The 14713-nt window shown below is 35.9% G+C and overlaps 1 protein-coding gene across 7 annotated transcripts in view; it reads right to left on the bottom strand.

Annotated features, from left to right (window-relative positions):
* Window positions 1–1049: 1049 nt before the first annotated feature.
* LOC129779604 (protein NDRG3) overlaps window positions 1050–14713 on the bottom strand; it is a 171883-nt gene continuing 158219 nt past the window's right edge. For 4 of the 7 annotated variants that reach the window (XM_055787180.1, XM_055787173.1, XM_055787175.1 and 1 more), the window contains one exon: window positions 1050–13731. In XM_055787180.1, coding sequence (XP_055643155.1) covers window positions 13568–13731 — 164 coding nt within the window. In that variant the 3' untranslated portion in view covers window positions 1050–13567. Of the gene's footprint in view, window positions 13989–14713 lie in introns of all 7 variants that reach the window. The other 3 variants (XM_055787172.1, XM_055787178.1, XM_055787177.1) reach the window with 3 other exon arrangements.

Here is a 14713-nt window from a genome sequence, read left to right as displayed (position 1 = left end):
GATATGCTTTTCCGAATCAATTATTTGTTATCGTTCATTGCTTCTACAAAATTAAATGTATATTCAACATTTAGCCTCATAATCGTTGTGTCCACAAAGGTTACTTCCGGCGCAATTCGTCGGCTGAAAGCAGTTAGATATTTACAAAAAAAACACTTAGAGTATCGAGACAAAACCCAAAAAACGCACTATGGCCTGTGAAACGAAAATTCTGAATGAAAACACATGGAAGATCTCGTGGAAGATGCAACAATCACTGTTTAAAGGCTCACAAAATTTTGCCAATAAAAAATATTTTACTCAAAAACAAAATACACTTGAGAAAAAAATATAATTCGTCAGAACAAAATTAAATTTCATATGAAAATCAGTACAAATGCTTGAATATGAAAGAGAACTCAGAACGCTCCAAAATGATCTCAGAATCAGGACATATACTGCTAAATCAGGATGGATGGTATCCCTAACTAAATCCCACTTGTGATCTAATGAGTTAGCTACCCCGGAATAGAAAAAAAAGGAAAAAAAAGAAAATTTGGCTACTCTTATGTGATTGTTGAGATCCATCTTCAAAAACGAAACCCAAAATTTGAAAAAAAAACTGCCAAATTATGAAAAACTTGAAATTTGTCATCACAATACTCATCCCGAAACTTACCTTATATGAGAAGAATAAATAAACAAAAACTAACATAAGCAAGTAAAACTCCGCCTTCATTTAGTGTTACTTTTTATTGTTATCATTGTGTTATTGATGTCTCTGTAACAGAACGTGATTGCGAAATCAAATAATTCCATTTCGTCGCATATTTCCTCAAGATCTGTTTTTTCCCGGTACCGTCACCACATATTTTGTCCGTTTATTTCTTTTATTTCCTTTATTGTAGCATAGCTCGGGATTCCTGTTTTGCAGTTATCTATGTGTTATTTGTTTGTTTGTTCTTCGTTATTGTTGTGTACCATCATAAAAAGTTCATATGTCATTCATATTCATTGCGTTTATTTTTTTAGAGTTTTCTCTTAGCAGTTACTTTTATATTTGCTGAATGTTTTTATTTTCAATATGCATGCTGGGTTTACGGTGTGTTAATTTGTATTTTTGTTTTGTTTTTTGGGTAAGAATGCAATGTGCGTTTCGCAGCAAATAAATTTCAACTCTAGATTTGCTGTTGTGTTTTATAGTTTCGAGCTCCGTCTCGGAAAGAGGAAGTTTATGAAATGCAATTACTTGTACGGAATATATGGTAGCTGACATCTCATTCATTCGGGCATGATAAACTCAATCAGCGTCAAAGCAATGTTCTTTTCTCTAAATATTAAACGGCAACGTATAAACTATTGCAAGGCGTGCTTTTGTCGATCTCTCGAGCTCATTCTCGTTTTTATTTAAATATATTATAATGGTCAGGCACTCAAGTGAAAAATAAAGTTCTATTTACCCATTAGATTCTTCTACGCTCGCGGAGGAGACCTGTACGCCTCGGTTGTTCGATGTCCACGGAAAGGGGTTTCAAGCAGATACTACCCCGGTCCACTTCGAAACCCTCGTACTTCAGTCATCGAAATAAGAGGGTGCAAATAACGTAAACTATATTTTAGGTGCCATACGGGCTTCTGGATTAGGATATTGTCAAGATGGCTAAGTAGCGTCCAAGCATACGAAAAAAAGGCAGGATTCGATGTCCTGTGTTTTTTTTTTCAAAGCTACTTTTACATACCCTGCAGCTGCCTTTTTAATCTGTGTCGTTACTGTAGATTACTATACGCGTGAAAGTCGTCTAGTTGCTTGGTTTATACTCTGTGTATCGTGTTCATTCAAAGGAAAGCATTTATCTGCAGTTGAATGGATATCTACGGCTAGTACTGTCTGCTGCAATCTGCACTACTACTTCATTACGGGTACCACTTGGTACCGATATCATCTCGAAGGCCAGCCGCTGTCATGCACTGAAGTCTTGACGCTGGCTCGAAACTAGATTTGCTTCAACACTATTTAACTTGTTGGGGATATATTCGTTTTCTCTACTGGAGGAACCATGAACAACTTTACTATTTGGGGGGTGGTCAAATAGTTTAATATAAACATTTTTTTCTGTTTCATAAACATTCAAAGTTTATGCACTCTTTGGTTGATTCTACTGGTTGTAATGTGTTTCTGTGTGTATTTTGCTATAATTTGCGGTTTTGATTTGTTTTATGATTCTTTCCATTTCCCAGCATTCCAGCATTTATGATGGACACTATGAAATCGGGTAAATGCGTATTCCCTACTCGGCATTATACCTTTCGTCTATCTGTGGTTTGACGCTCGAGAACAGAATGGAATTTTTACGATTAGCTTTCTTCATTTCATCCCAGTGTTTCTCAAACGTCGAACCACTGTTCTTCATCGTTGACTCCACGATTCTACAAACGTATAGCTTTACATTGATTCTATATCCGAATAAATCACAGATAAACAGTCAAAGATTTTGAAGCAAGTTTTAGAGACCAAAAGCGGACTAAGTTTCGAGACATAATCATTTTTCGGAGGAAACGTTGTTCGTTCCCCTCCCACTACTAGTTTCATTCTACGCCGAGAAAGCGATCAATACATCTTAGCTCTTTCTGTTTTTTTGCTTTAATTTGTTATCATACCCATAACTAACTACTCAACAACGTTGTTGTGGTTCTGTGTTCATGCTCGTTCACTACGTCCTTCTGCTCAACAGGTTTGAACAATGGTCTTACAATTCGCAAACAACACCCCCATCTTCGCTCTCCGCGCTTTAGAAACATAATCAGCTTTTGTCTTATCAAGAGAACATAATTCCAACTCAACAGTAGACAGTGTTTAAATTGTCAAAGTACAGCATACGGTAACAAACGCTTGTTCTAGGTTCTATTTGTTTTTACACAAGTTACAAAGTAGTCAACTGTTTCGATTCATGTGTGTTCTCGTTATGGCAGTTTAGTCAGATACAACAAAGTGATACACTACTAGGAATTACAAAACACGTACGGTCGTATATTAGTTGAACAATCCGGTCGTCACTAACATTTCGAGTCTGTTACATTTGGTTTCGGTTAGGTTTGGATCACCCAAAACACATGTTCTTAGACTAGATCTCACATAGGATTCTAGGATTCTAAGATAATTGAACTGATCGACTAAATTTATTTGATTTGTTCTCTCATCGTGAGATGATTCACACGTTGTGGCTGTGTTAAGGATGTGCCCCCGCAAGCGGTGTCGTTCTACCAACTTCTGCCAAAAGCTATTTGCAATTTACAATTTGAAACAAAATGTGATCTTTGGTTGGCTCTCTGCAGTGGGTAATTTTGGGTGTTAAAGTAATCGATCGTGGCCTTCGTTTAACGATATGCATACATATGCTTCACAGAAACATTGATTTTTAACCACACTGTGTCAGATATATTGTGTTCAATTTGATATTCTAAGCAGTCATCCCAGAGGAACACTAACAAGCTTCGATCTTTGGTGCCATCGTAGAAATGTTAGTACCATTATAATATTTCAGTAATTATTTCGTTCTCTTTTCTTTGTTTTTATACATTCCAATAGTTTTTTTACTCGTTTCACAGTTCTGTTTTATTGCTGCACGTTCTTATTTAAAATAAATTTGTTTTATGTGCTATATTGTTGAGAAAAAATTAAGCAACCCTAATGATATCGTGACTGGGAAAAGAGGAACAGAAGTTGTGGCCAAACATCCTGGGCACAGCGTTGAGTTTCGTTCAGCTCACTCTGGTGGCAAATAGATGGTTCGTGTCGCCCCTGGTGGTGCTCAGCTCAAATAGGAGGAGATAATACGAATGAATCTCACACCGCATTGGAATTATAAACTTGCGCAAGCGCGTTGACGGTAATGAGGTGTAATGACGGTCATACTCCGATTTGGGAAGCAAAAATAATAATGAATTTTCATTTGGAATAAACCCACTTTTCAAATAAAAATTCGTATCGAAAATTAACTTTTTCGTATCAAATATGTATTCTACGGGATAGAGTAACACGCTAGAAAAATCTGATAAAAGTTATATATCATAATGGTGAGTCGTGATGGAAAAAATGTTTCTTCTTCTGTAGGAGCATTGTACCATTGCGACCATTAGTTTGATCTATTGTAGTGCACTCCAGTTTGCTATGTATGCCATGTCAGTTCGTTCCATCACTCAGGGAATAAGTGATAGTCGCACCAGGACTTTGCATATCCCCCCACGAAGGTATGACTTCCTGTATGAAGTTCCTTACCTGTTTTGGTTCAGCAGACCAAATCTCGTTAGGCATAAGAATGCCCTTTCCAAGAATTCACAGTCTTCGCTGAATTAGTGTACTGCATTGACACAGTAAATGTTCCGAAGTCTCAGCTTCGAAATTGCAGAAAGACAGTTATCATCTGCCAGTGTTCCGATTTTTTTAAGGTGATACCTGCTTGGACAGTGTCCGCTTAATGTACTCAAATCTGCCTTATTCAAGCTGAGTAGGTTGCGTGTTATTCTGTTACAAGGTGTAATGAATAATTTGGATTGTCTTGGTGTTGATAGAGCCCTCCAGTTGCTTCAATCATTGATATTTCCCAGGTTTTGAGCTCCGATTTCATGCATGATATAGATTAGGGTTTCTCAAAGTGGTCGATTTGAGTTTCCCAGGGGTCTACAGAAACAAGAATTGATTTTGGGGGTCGACAGGGTTTGAATATCGACCCCTATAAAATAACACAAGTTGAAATATTTAAGATGCTCCATAAGTTGTGTTACGTGAACACCCTATTATAAGAATGACCAGGGTTGCCACATTTGATCCTGCATGTTCTTTGCTTTCAAAATGGAGTCCATCATTTTGAAAGCCAACCGATTTCAGAACTTTGTTTTGTTGGCATTGTGAAGCGCGAATATTCACTCAACTCACACTGATGAATGTGGAATTATCAAAAAGTGTCCCAAAAACATCCTTAGCAGGAATGGAGAAATGAAGTGACATTTCACATGGTTCAACATTTTTATAAATCAGTGTACATATCTTCATGACTCAACGATAAAAAAGGAAAGTTTGTTAGTAAGAAGGTAGACAGGGAAAACAAACTGTGATTGATTTAACGTTTAAATTTGAATTTGGAAAAAATATCTTTAAATTCTGTGTCTTTGCAGAAAATCTGTAGTTTGGCGAAAAATCTGTAAAATATTGAATATTCTGTGTATGTGGAAACGCTGAGAATGACTAATATCTTAGTAGAAAATATTATTGCTATAAATTTTAAAAACTCAACAAGACGACGAGTGTGCATAAAATTAAAATAAAAAAGTACAAAACGTACAAGATAAAAAATTCGGCAAGTAAAAAAACGTGAACAGGTTCGTGCAAGATAATGTGCTTGAGCGTACGAGTCCTTAAAGGATCCTATACACGATTTGACACAAAGGCAGTCATCATCAAATTCATGTCCAAACATGCTCCTGATATTTTACTGTATAACAAGCTTGCCTTTAGTTCAAATGCGTTCTGAAATACGTTGAAGCTTGAATGATAATGTACTCAACTTCTAACTCTCGGGAGCCGATCTGGCGTAGTGGTAACATCCATACCTCTCACGCTGAAGATCACGAGTTCAATTCTCACTCCCAACATTCTTCCAAAATTGGAAGTAAAAAGTGACGAACCAGCCAAAAGTGTTGAAAGTCACTATAATACAGATATAAAAAAAAAAAAAAAAAAAAACTTCTAACTCAATTCAAGAGATTACAAGGTATTTACACAGCTATTTGTGAATGAAGTGAACTGGAATAAATTGATTGAATTTTTTTTTCCAAAATACTTGGTCATCTATGTGCATGGTGTAACAAAATATTTTATGTTCGATATATTGAAGATGAAAATATGTACCAAGAAATGATTTTTGCTACATATATGAAGACTGATACCAGAGGAGAATCGATCGGTTTTTTTTTGTTTTTTTTGTCTGTATTATAGTGACTTTCAACACTTTTGGCTGGTTCGTCACTTTTACTTCCATTTTTGGAAGAATGTCAGGAGTAAGAATTGAACTCGTGATCTTGAGCGTGAGAGGTACGGATGTTACCACTACGCCAGATCGCCTCCATCGATCGGTTTTTTTTTTACCGAAAAAGCTATTCCATGGAGGAACATTTAGATACCGGCCATTCACTGCGTGATTTACAGACAGCATTTAGTAGCAAAAAATCTGAGCACTAGATTGCATCAGTCTTTACTATATGTTACGAGTGCTATCAAAAACTTTCGAACCAATTCTTGGAACCCTCGATTATTTGCTCAGCTATATGAGAAAAATGTCGAAATCTTTACTCGATTCTAGAGACGAATGAACTGCAAAAGTTTAAAGTCTCTATAATTCAAGACCTTCCTTCCTTTACTCGATTACTTCTACACGCTGAGTTCACTGACCACCAAGAGTCTCTTGCATGGAGATTGGCAAAAAGGTTCATTTCAGTGAGCGACTCAGAGCCGTGCGCTCAATGAAAAAAGCCGGCTCATTTGAGCGGCTCGACGGCTCTTTTCAAGAGCTGGTTTATTCGGATATGTAAAGAATGGAAGAAGTAAAAAATAAGGTTTAAAATAATATTCAGTGCAGAGAATAGCAAAAATATTACTTTACTGAAGGTTTTCTCTGACATATTTCCATCACAATAATCTTCTTTCCTTTTTTTTTATTTATAAATAGAAAAAAAAACTAAACTGATGGTTTTAAAAAAAATTGGCTATGGGGGTCTAAGGTATGACTCAATTCTGGAAAAGGGGTCTCTTGCCCAAAACAGTTTGAGAACCCCTGATGTGGATAATCCAAAAAATGGCTCAGGCCCGACGAATTTAGTTGAAGATCCTTATCTTGCTAAGAGATCGGCTTTTTCATTACCTTCTATACCGCAGTGATGGAAAACATTAGAAATTTATAGATAAATGGTCGATTGAGGGGCTAGACTACGTGATTTAAAAAAAATCAGATAATATCGAGTGATGATTTTCATTCAAATTTTAACAATTTAAAACTGCATTCGGGACTGCTGATATTAGAAAGTTAACTGCTTCACAGGAGATGTCGACACTGTACCTTCATCATTGCGAATCGGCAATGAATTATGTACAGTGTCGACGTCTGGTGACAAAATTCATACATGTGAGGCAAATTACTCTCTATCAGCTTAGCTGACCCGTAGGGAATTTGAAATCGTAAAAATTTAGTGATTTTTTTTCCCATTTTACCATATTTACTTAACCATTTGTCTATACATTCGCTGATATTCGTCTCTGTAGTAATGTTATTGTTTATTTTAGGCGGTATTTATGGGATTTAGTTTTTTCTTCAATTTTATTCGGTTTTAATAGTCATTCAATTCAGCCTCCTCAAAACAAAATAATTCATTTTCGGTTTGTGAAACCGTATGCGTTCGCATAACGAAACTCGAAGTTCGATTCACGATGACAAATGTACAGTGTCGACGTCAGGTGGCGACATACGAGTTTGGGATCCAAACTATCTATAAAATTCGAAAGGAAATTTTTATATCCTGTTATTTGATTGCTCTGTTCTGCAATCCACGAAAACTCACCATTATAATATAAAATCATCATCAAACACAGTTTCCGTTCAATATTTGTTCACACTTTGCGAAAAAAGGCATTATTCTATTGTATAGTTAAACATATTCGGTACGCAAAACTAAATTTTCAAAAAAAGAGTGAACTCTTTCTAAATGAAAACGAACACATCTTACCCCTGTGTAATCAATTATTATCCTTGACGTTTCCTAAACTCGGAACATTAAAGAAAATTGGCTAATAAATCAACAATGAATCTCCCGATTTTGTCTATCTTTATATTGTTGTGCTCATCTCCGCCCAAGGCTTTGTAGCATTATGTGAAGAAGCTGCTGTTGACTACGAGTATTCGAGTTTTAAAACGATTTATCTGCAGAGATTTGTTAGTGATTGACAATAAAGAAAAACACGCTAGTTGACGTTTCCAAAGGATTTCTGTCGTTTCACAAAAAATACATTTAGGAATGTGTTTTCATACATCGTCCAAATTTTCATTTAATTCACACGATTGGTTGAGTACACGCGCAATTTGACTAAAAATAAAGATTTCGAATGTTTGAAATTCGTAATTGAAAATGCACTTCCTGGACAATACCATTCGTTCAAATCAATTGATTGTGTGATTAATTTGGAAAAAGTAACCATTTATTTAACGTTGTTGTTGAACTTGTGAACGCCGTATTTGACACAATATTATTAGGTACTCTTGTACTAATACGCAAGAATCACTTTGCACGAGGAGACGATGGACTGATATTTTTTACCTCTCTTAACCCCTTGAACGGAAATGACGAGTCCATCTCGTCATAAACTTTCCTGAACAATCTGACAAAGACGAGACTGGACTCGCCAGAAATTATTGAGGTTTGACGGTTTTTTATGAAAACAGTATTTGCGAGACTGGACCTGTTATCATCACGCCTCAATCAACCGATATTGAGCAATGAAACACGGCTGTACGTGAAGCAAATTTCGAAGTTCACTGATAATAACTGATTTAACTTTGGAGTTCAAGTTCACAAAAAAAAAATCACAAAATCAATCTCTAGACGTATTGAGATCAATAGAATTCCCATGCTTTTCGCATGACCATCTTTATGTGGCATGTTTGCTTGTTAAAACCTTCATTTTTACTTGAACTAGAATTCCACAGGGGTAATACAGAACGGTAGTCGGCCCCGAACCATTGGTAAATGAATTTTCGGATGGAATAAACACGCTTTCAAAATGAAAATCATGATTGAAAATTGACTTTATCGCAGTAACACATTTTCGGCAAGTGATAAAAAATCTTGAACGAAAATTATATCTCATATAATTTGATATTATTGATAAAGTTTCAGCGGAAGTGCTGAAAAATTTGTAAAAAAATACTCAACTCTCACATAACTACTCGTTTAAAATATAAGTAACGTAAAGTAATAATTTTCATTCGGATTTCAACAATTTCAAATTGCCTTCGAGCCGGCCAATTTAAATTAGTTTTCCAGTATAGAAATTTGGAAATAATGTTTTTTCTTTATATTTATGAAGTTTAGACATTCAAGAATATACCATAGAAAGGACTTGTAACTATTTTGATTATGAATATTATTTTCCGTTCATTTTTTTTGTTTTATTGTGAAAAGATAGAGAAACAAAAAATGATAGATTAAGTAGTATAAATATTATTTGTTTAATATTTTCGGAGCTCGAAAAAACGTCTGAAATTCGTGCCTCTACACTAGAACATCCCCTTAATTGAGAGTAATCTGATTCAGAAACACAGATGAATTGTTCTGTTTTTTTGTTTGGATTTAAGACAACGTTGCAACAAATTTACACATGACGATTGGATTAAACGGATTTCAGAATGTAAAAGTTTTTTCGATCGATTCGCAAAATTCGATCGAATTTCAAATCCGATCGGATTCCGGAATAAGGTTAAGAAACCGCCAGAAAGTGCAACACATCGATTATGTAGCAGGGGTGCATCGCATCATGTTGGAATGGAATGACGCCGGCTAAATGTTGACTAAGAGTTACTCAGTGGAACCCCTGCCTTCCGCACTAGACAACAAACCATAGTTTACCCAAATAAAATAAACTGACTCAACATAAACTTTACGAATTAAATAATAGGTATTGAATCCAAACGGGTTCATTCATTCACTTGATTGAACAATTGATATCAATTGCGAATGTGAATGTTTGAAATTATTTGAATAATAAATCACTTTTGGGCGGGACGAAGTTTGCCGGGACTGCTTGTAAAGTATAACTTAAAAGCTCAAGAATAAAATTTAAAAATAAATGCTTTTTCCTCAAGCTAGGCTCAAGCTTCTTCCTTCTACAATGAACAACGAATACGATACTTTTTTAACAGAATACGAATACGATACAGTTTTAACAGTCTCGTGGAAATTTCAGCATATCAAGAATCAACTACAGACTTCGATACAACACTTTGCTCCTCTAATTTTCCAGTTGAGTGTATGTAATTTTTCATGCAGAGTTGTGTGTCGAAAACACATAATTTGAAATGTTCAAATGTGTAGATTAACAATATTCTACGTTCATATTTTTATCTTACTTGCTGTGGAACCGTGTATTACAGAGATATTTTTATTTAAGAAAAAACTATCATGTTATCGCACCGCAAATTGAAAAGCAGTACAAGTAGTACTGAAAACTCCAATAAATTCTGTACAAGGTTCATTTGGTGCATGTTTTTGGTAGTGTTTTAGAAAATCGATTGCAAATATTGCAGTAAGTACTTAGTGTATCCCCTAAACCCCTACGAACATTTCATATTGATACATTCACCCGTTTTTTTAGCCGATCGTTCAAAGTTTGAAGTAAATTAGAGGAGCATCTCATCGCAAATTGTATTAGAAGTACAAAATGCCATGCGCTCGCTCGGAATGAACGATTATTCTTTTTCGTTTTCATGAGTTTATAGGTATCAATATGCGTATATGTGGGAATGCTTATGGATATGTGTGAGTGTCCTCACTCCTTGCAATCCTCATACCCACCAACGGATGAGAATAAAATTGAAAATGATGCACATTCCATTCCGATTTTTCACGAATCCTTGTCAGGTGTTCCTTTAATTTTGTCGAGTGTAGATCGTGTAGAGCTAACCACCACTGATTCTACTCGGTGTAACTCAATAAGGGGCTGTCCACATATTTCGTGGATAACTTTAGGGGGGTACGGGGTATAAATATGTTCACGCTTGTCCACGTAGAGGGGTGAGGGGGTATATACTATGTTCACGTGGACAAGATAAATAAATACTTTTTCAAATATAATCACCGATACATTCTGAATTAAATAAAAACTTTTCCATATTCAAGACTTTTAAAACATTCCGCCGTATTTATCAATAAACGGATTGAGCTGTCTGAGAGTGCTTCATATAGTTTTACTAATATTGTTCTTCTTCATTGGAATACATATTTTGAAAATAACCCACGTATAATGTGAACGACCGAGCTATTTCCTATGATCCTATGACTTTTTTTAGATAGGGGTTATGCATAAACGTTCATAGCCCAAAGCTATAAAAATTAAACGATTTCATTATGGTTGAGTTTTCGTAATATTACGCTTACGCTTTTTTCATCAAATATAATTTTATATAGATTTTGTACAATCTCGAGAACAGTTGGCCTTAGGATAATGATGTCTGTATAGTTTTTAGTGTAACATCAATTTTTTGTATTTCTTTTTTCGAAAAGTTGCAATTTTTCAAAGTATTGGGATTTCGTCGATATCTAGGAATTAAAATTTACATTTGAGTAAAATGATCCATGCACCACTAGTCGTCAAACTTTAATCAATTAATCCAGTATTGTAATATTGATTTTTCTGAAAATTTCGCACAGAATGCAGTTGCAAAACATTTAATTTGATGGATTGAAGTACCTTTTAGAGGTGGAAAAACTCCAAAGCTTTCGTTTTATATTAATTTTTTGCCAAAAATACATGATAAACTATCAACGTTACTATCAACAAAATGAAGCTCTTTCCGCAAAATTTTCTCATCCTTCATATGAATGCAATTAAGTCGTTCAAAGTAGCGTACTTTTTAATTTGGGTCAATTTAAGACAAAAAAAAATAGGTCGCAAGAAATATTCAATAATTCTTTCATGGTTAAGATTTGAGCTTGATTTCATAGTTGGGAATGAATGAATCGTGAGTTGTATGATGTCACTTTTCCCCGCGAGCACGTTGAAAGTCATCTAGACACTCAACGCAGAATGTTCGATAAGGACCCTTAGAAAATTCTCCGAACTATGGCGGAAAAGGTTTCGTATTGCGCTACCGACTAAAGATGAACTAAAGCTACCGACTACCGACTAAAGATGAATCGGAAATACAGAGTGAAGATGAACCGGCATTTGCAGTGATCGATCATATACCGGAGGGGACAAAGAACTGCACTCAAAAAAAAAAAAAAAAATAGAGGAACGGAATGCGACGTCGTAAATTTTGGGTGATTTTTGGAACGCTGTAACTCTGTCATGAAACAATGCATTTGCCAAAGTAATGACTGGGTATTGTATAGAACATATTCATACTTTCACATTTTGCATTTTGCACATTTATTTCACATTTACCCATAGATTTGCTCTGCGATCGTTATATCATGAAATATTTATAATCCGAAGGGAAAGAATAATTTTTCATTCGATCAAGAATATCTCTGTAGTAAAATATTCGAATGATTCAGATTATTTGCATTATTACTGGCGAATGTCTCTCTTATCTAAAAAATGTGAACGACTGACTCTTTTTGTAATTTAGAATCCCGAATTGGAGCTCATTTTATAGCAGAGGGGACACACAGTGGTCGATTCTGTAATACTTTGACAGATGTTTGTTTTACAAGTTTTCCTACATTGTACAAAAATCGCTAAATCGTCTGATGGGCAGCTGCATTCGAAGGAATAGAAATAGCAATCGAGACAAACCGAGAGTCCTAGAATGCTGAGGTTGTCAAAACTGCAATCAGCCCTGGAATAATTCGGAATCATTCTATACTTGTCAGCAAACGACCCTATCGTGTGCTGAAGCAGTATCTAATAGTCGAATTCGTGCTCGGAAGCTACAGTACATCTTCATACATCCATCTTATTTTAAAAAAAATGCAAAATTAAAAGATGTTCTAGCATGTTACCAAGTAGTAACGGATGAATAAAAGATCCGTGCTAGGATTCAGCATCATCTTCTATTAGTATGACAGCGTGTAGTATTTTCGGAAAATATGGGTCGCTCCATCGAAAGCAGGGAATCTCTCATTTCTGTCTGATATGATATAGGCCCAATTAATTGCGATCTGAAGTCAGTTTGAGTCCAGCAGAATAATTATTCAGAAGAACATTAGATTAACCTAGATTACACTATCGGAGATCCTTTTGAGATCACTCAAACGAGAGTAATTTCCCAGAACGTTTTATGGGTGATATTTAATAACTAATTTAATTAAAATTATTTTAAATAATATCACGAGGGATTTACCAATTACTTGTCTTTCATTGTGGGCACAACCTTGTCACGGAAACTAGTTTGATTGGAATGTACAATTTTCATTCCACTGTTTATTAGTGTGTTACTCGAAACTACAATGCTTGGCATCAACTTCATCCCCCTTTCGCCAGACCATGTCAGGTGTGATATTCATAGCAGCAATGTTTTACCTTATGATAAGCCTATAATCAGTATCTCTTCATTATCAAGCGTTTTTTTCTCGTTTTCATATTTTGTTAGCCACCGGCCTGTCTCTCTATCCTCTCTCTCTCTCTTCCTTCTTACATCTGTATAGAAAATATAGCATTCAACAGCACTTTCTCTACCCGATAGCGACGATTCGTCCATACCTCCTCTTCCTCCACCACACCACCACCATCATCATAATACTTGCCCGCTGACGGCAGCGACGACGACCGTCCGCTGGTTAAGCTTCCGCATCCGCCGCCCGCCGGGCCCGATATGTCTATTCTCTAGCACGCCACGTTTTCGGGCAGCGGGTTCTCGGTTATCCGAATCGCCGCACCGGTCGTCGCGCTCACGGGTAGATTGTTGTTATCGATGGTTCCCCCCGTTCCACCGCTCGTGGCGACACCACATCCTCCACCACTTCCGTTCGCGTTCAGCTTGTCGAATTCTTGATTGTTGATGTTGTTGTTGCGCCGAAGGGTTGCATTGTTGGAGTCGTTGTTGTTGATGTTGTTGTAGTTAGTTGTTGTTGTTGTTGTTGCAGTAGTAGTATGGTTTATAGCATGTGGTGAAAATGTTGGTGCTGCCTCAACACCATTAGTACGATTAATAGCTGTAGCTGAATAAAGCGAGGTGCGTGTCTTTGATGGGATGATGGTTCGCAAATGAGCTAGTCGTTATAATTTGTTGATTTTTATATTTTCTCTGGATTTGGTAGAAAATATACACTGATTACATTTAATTAATATGATTCCGCACAAAAATTCATTGCTGTTTGTACTTGGCTTGAATTTTTGGTTTGTTTCGTTTTTGTTAGATTTTGCCGTCAGTTGTTTTTTTTTTGTTTTTGTTTTTGCAGTCGCAAGCAATCAATTTTTTTTATTGATAATTGCATTGAATTTCGAACACACGAATATGCTGAGCTGAGGAGCTAAATGAGCGTTCAAAAACCAAAATCGAAACTGACAAGAAAGGAAGAAACAGTTGGCGAAAAACAACCAAATACGATAAAAACGACGCGCAACAATTGGAAAATCAGTGTGACCTTAAACCGAGCACCAGCTGCTGGGCTTCCGGAAATAAGATCAATCAATCTAATCAATGGATATTTTCGTTTTCTCCTATAGTTTCCAATAGTTTACTGGCAAGCAAATCGATCAATCATCCCGAACAGGTGAGATTCAGATTCAAAAACAATCGATACTAAACTGAAGTGTATAATACAAGCCAAACTGTTTCGAGAAAGTAAAATTATACATACTTGAAAAAACATAATTTTATGAGAAGCATCTGAGAGAACTAATGTCATATTACAAGCGATATCTAGGTGTGATGATAAAATGTGATAGTTACATTCAATGGATGTAAACCGGTGATAAAGCGATGGTGATGGTAATGGTGATGATTGATAGCAACAATTTGATTATAAA

The sequence above is a fragment of the Toxorhynchites rutilus genome, chromosome 3 (genome assembly GCF_029784135.1).
Source record: "Toxorhynchites rutilus septentrionalis strain SRP chromosome 3, ASM2978413v1, whole genome shotgun sequence".
Taxonomy (NCBI): domain Eukaryota; kingdom Metazoa; phylum Arthropoda; class Insecta; order Diptera; family Culicidae; genus Toxorhynchites; species Toxorhynchites rutilus.
This window is presented reverse-complemented; position numbering and strand designations above follow the sequence as displayed.